The sequence below is a fragment of the Nanorana parkeri genome, unplaced genomic scaffold, assembly GCF_000935625.1.
Source record: "Nanorana parkeri isolate BGI_ZX_2015 unplaced genomic scaffold, ASM93562v1 scaffold3370, whole genome shotgun sequence".
In the NCBI taxonomy this organism is placed as follows: domain Eukaryota; kingdom Metazoa; phylum Chordata; class Amphibia; order Anura; family Dicroglossidae; genus Nanorana; species Nanorana parkeri.
Genome location: NW_017309638.1, coordinates 48683 through 50932, shown reverse-complemented (window position 1 = coordinate 50932; position 2250 = coordinate 48683). Strand labels below are relative to the sequence as shown.

At 56.0% G+C, this 2250-nt stretch overlaps 1 protein-coding gene across 1 annotated transcript in view; it reads left to right on the top strand.

Moving 5' to 3' along the window:
• CAD (carbamoyl-phosphate synthetase 2, aspartate transcarbamylase, and dihydroorotase) overlaps nucleotides 1-2250 on the top strand; it is a 37576-nt gene that overhangs the window by 2677 nt on the left and 32649 nt on the right. The window contains 3 exon segments of the mRNA XM_018574923.1: nucleotides 1397-1526; nucleotides 1848-1990; nucleotides 2074-2177. Of these exon segments, the coding sequence (XP_018430425.1) occupies nucleotides 1397-1526; nucleotides 1848-1990; nucleotides 2074-2177 (377 nt within the window).

The following is a 2250-nucleotide window of genomic DNA, read 5'->3' as shown; positions in this document are numbered from 1 at the left end:
CTCCCCCACTCCTCCCCCACTCCTCCCCCACTCCTCCCAAAACTGGAACAGAAGATTTCGGCAGAAGTTGGACTTTTTCTCAGACATTCTTTTTGTAGTTTCCATGTCTCTGATTTCACTCTCTGACGTCTCGTGTTTGGAATTCCTTTGTGTGGCCTTGAGCGTGTTGTGCGGTGAAATCTCGTCTTTCCCGGATAAGACGTCGCTGTCCTTGTACACATTGAGGTCACCGTGAGGCAGGGGGGTGGGTTCAATACTTTGCTGGGGTGGTAAAGGGGCATCATCCCATTGGGGTTGTCCTCGGCTGCCTAGAGAAGGGGCATGATTGTCTGGGGGCATCCTGGGGGTCTCCTCCCTAGATTGGGGTGGTGGTCTTGGTGTATCCTGGGTCTTTTCCTCCTAGAGGAGGATGGTGGTCTGAAGTTGTCCTCCATCTATTCATCCTAGAAGGGGGTGGTGCTCTAGGGACATCCTGAGCCTCTTCTAGAGGAGGTTAGTAGTCTGGGGGCCTCCCTGGTCTCTTCCTTCTAGAGGAGGTTAGTAGTCTGGGGCCTCCTTGGTCTCTTCCCTCTAGAAGAGGTTAGTAGTTTGGGGGCCTCCTTGGTCTCTTCCCTCTAGAGGAGGTTAGTAGTCTGGGGCCTCCTTGGTCTCTTCCCTCTAGAAGAGGTTAGTAGTTTGGGGGCCTCCTTGGTCTCTTCATCCTAGAGGGGGATGGTGGTCTCGGGAGGTCCAGGATAAGAGTGCATCTTGGGGTAGTTGTCCTTGGACGAGGTGAGGCCGTGGAGTGCGTTGTCCTGTTCAGAGTGCGGAATAGTCATTGTCTGCGTTCTGCTTCTTGGACAGAGTGGCCCCGCCCGGGTGTTTTTAAAGGTGCAGCATCCCAATGAGGACCAGTGAACTTTCTTTTGAGGATTATGATGATAAAGCTCCTCCGGGCCCCTCGCTTTCCCCCGGGCCCCTCGCTTTCCCCCGGGCCCCTCGCTTTCCCCCGGGCTCTTCTTGTAGTACATCGGGATCATTTTTAATTTTAGATCAGTTTTGTTGATCTTTAAAGTGAATGTTCCTCCGAGTGTATCCGTCTGTCTCCTGTCCAGTCTCCTCCATGCAGCCGTGGTCTGTGTCCCCTGTCCAGTCTCCTCCATGCAGTCACGGTCTGTGTCCCCTGTCCAGTCTCCTCCATGCAGCCGTGGTCTGTGTCCCCTGTCCAGTCACCTCAATGCAGTCACGGTCTGTGTCTCCTGTCCAGTCTCCATGTAGCCGTGGTCTGTGTCTCCTGTCCAGTCTCCTCCATGCAGCCGTGGTCTGTGTCTCCTGTCCAGTCTCGTCCATGCAGCCGTGGTCTGTGTCCCCCGTCCAGCCTCCTCCATGCAGTCACGGTCTTCTGTTTCTCTTGCAGTGGTTTGAATCTGCTGGGATCCAGGCGGCGGCGCTCATCGTGGGGGAATGCTCTGCCCACCCCAGCCACTGGAGCTGCAGCCTGTCATTGGACCAATGGCTGAGAGAGCAAGAGATCCCCGGCCTGCAAGGTAAGGACGGCGCAGTCAGTGAGGACGTTGGGGATTGCCGCCCTCGGCCCGGTTGTGTGCCATGGGAAGGGAACGGCGTCCGCATTGGGGATGTTTGCCGCGTCGGTTTTGCAAGCTCTCCAAGGCTGGACGTGATTCGCCAGGAGGATGCCGAGCTCACCCACGGTTGCTTTGTAGTCTGGCCCTCTAACGTGCCGGGCCCCTTTCTTCCATTGTGTGGCCCCAGGGTATGGGGGTTAGTGGGGGCGGCTCCGTTGGTTGTCTCTGGAGGGGTGGATCCCTCTCGTCTTTGGTGATTTGTTACGTTTCCTCCGTCTGCAGGCGTGGACACTCGGGCCCTCACCAAGAAGATCCGCCAGAAGGGGACCATGCTGGGCAAGCTGATACCACAAGGCACCAGCGAGGGCCACATCCCCTATGAGGACCCCGGCAAGAGGAACCTGGTGCAGGAGGTGTCGGTGAAGGTAGTGGGGGCAATTGCCCTCCCCTTACCCCCTTGTAGCGACGCCACTGCCTAGACCCTCCCACCGCTCTATTTCAATAAAAGCTGCTAATTGTCCTATACTTGGTTATTGGGTTTTCTAGCCGGTGGCGGGAGGAGACCACTTCCTGTCGTGTTTCCCCAGATATTGGAATCTGCTTCTTCAGGAGGTAAATGAGATGGAAGATCTAGAAATACATTACCAAAAATCATCCCCCTATATGGGGATCCTATAACCCCCCC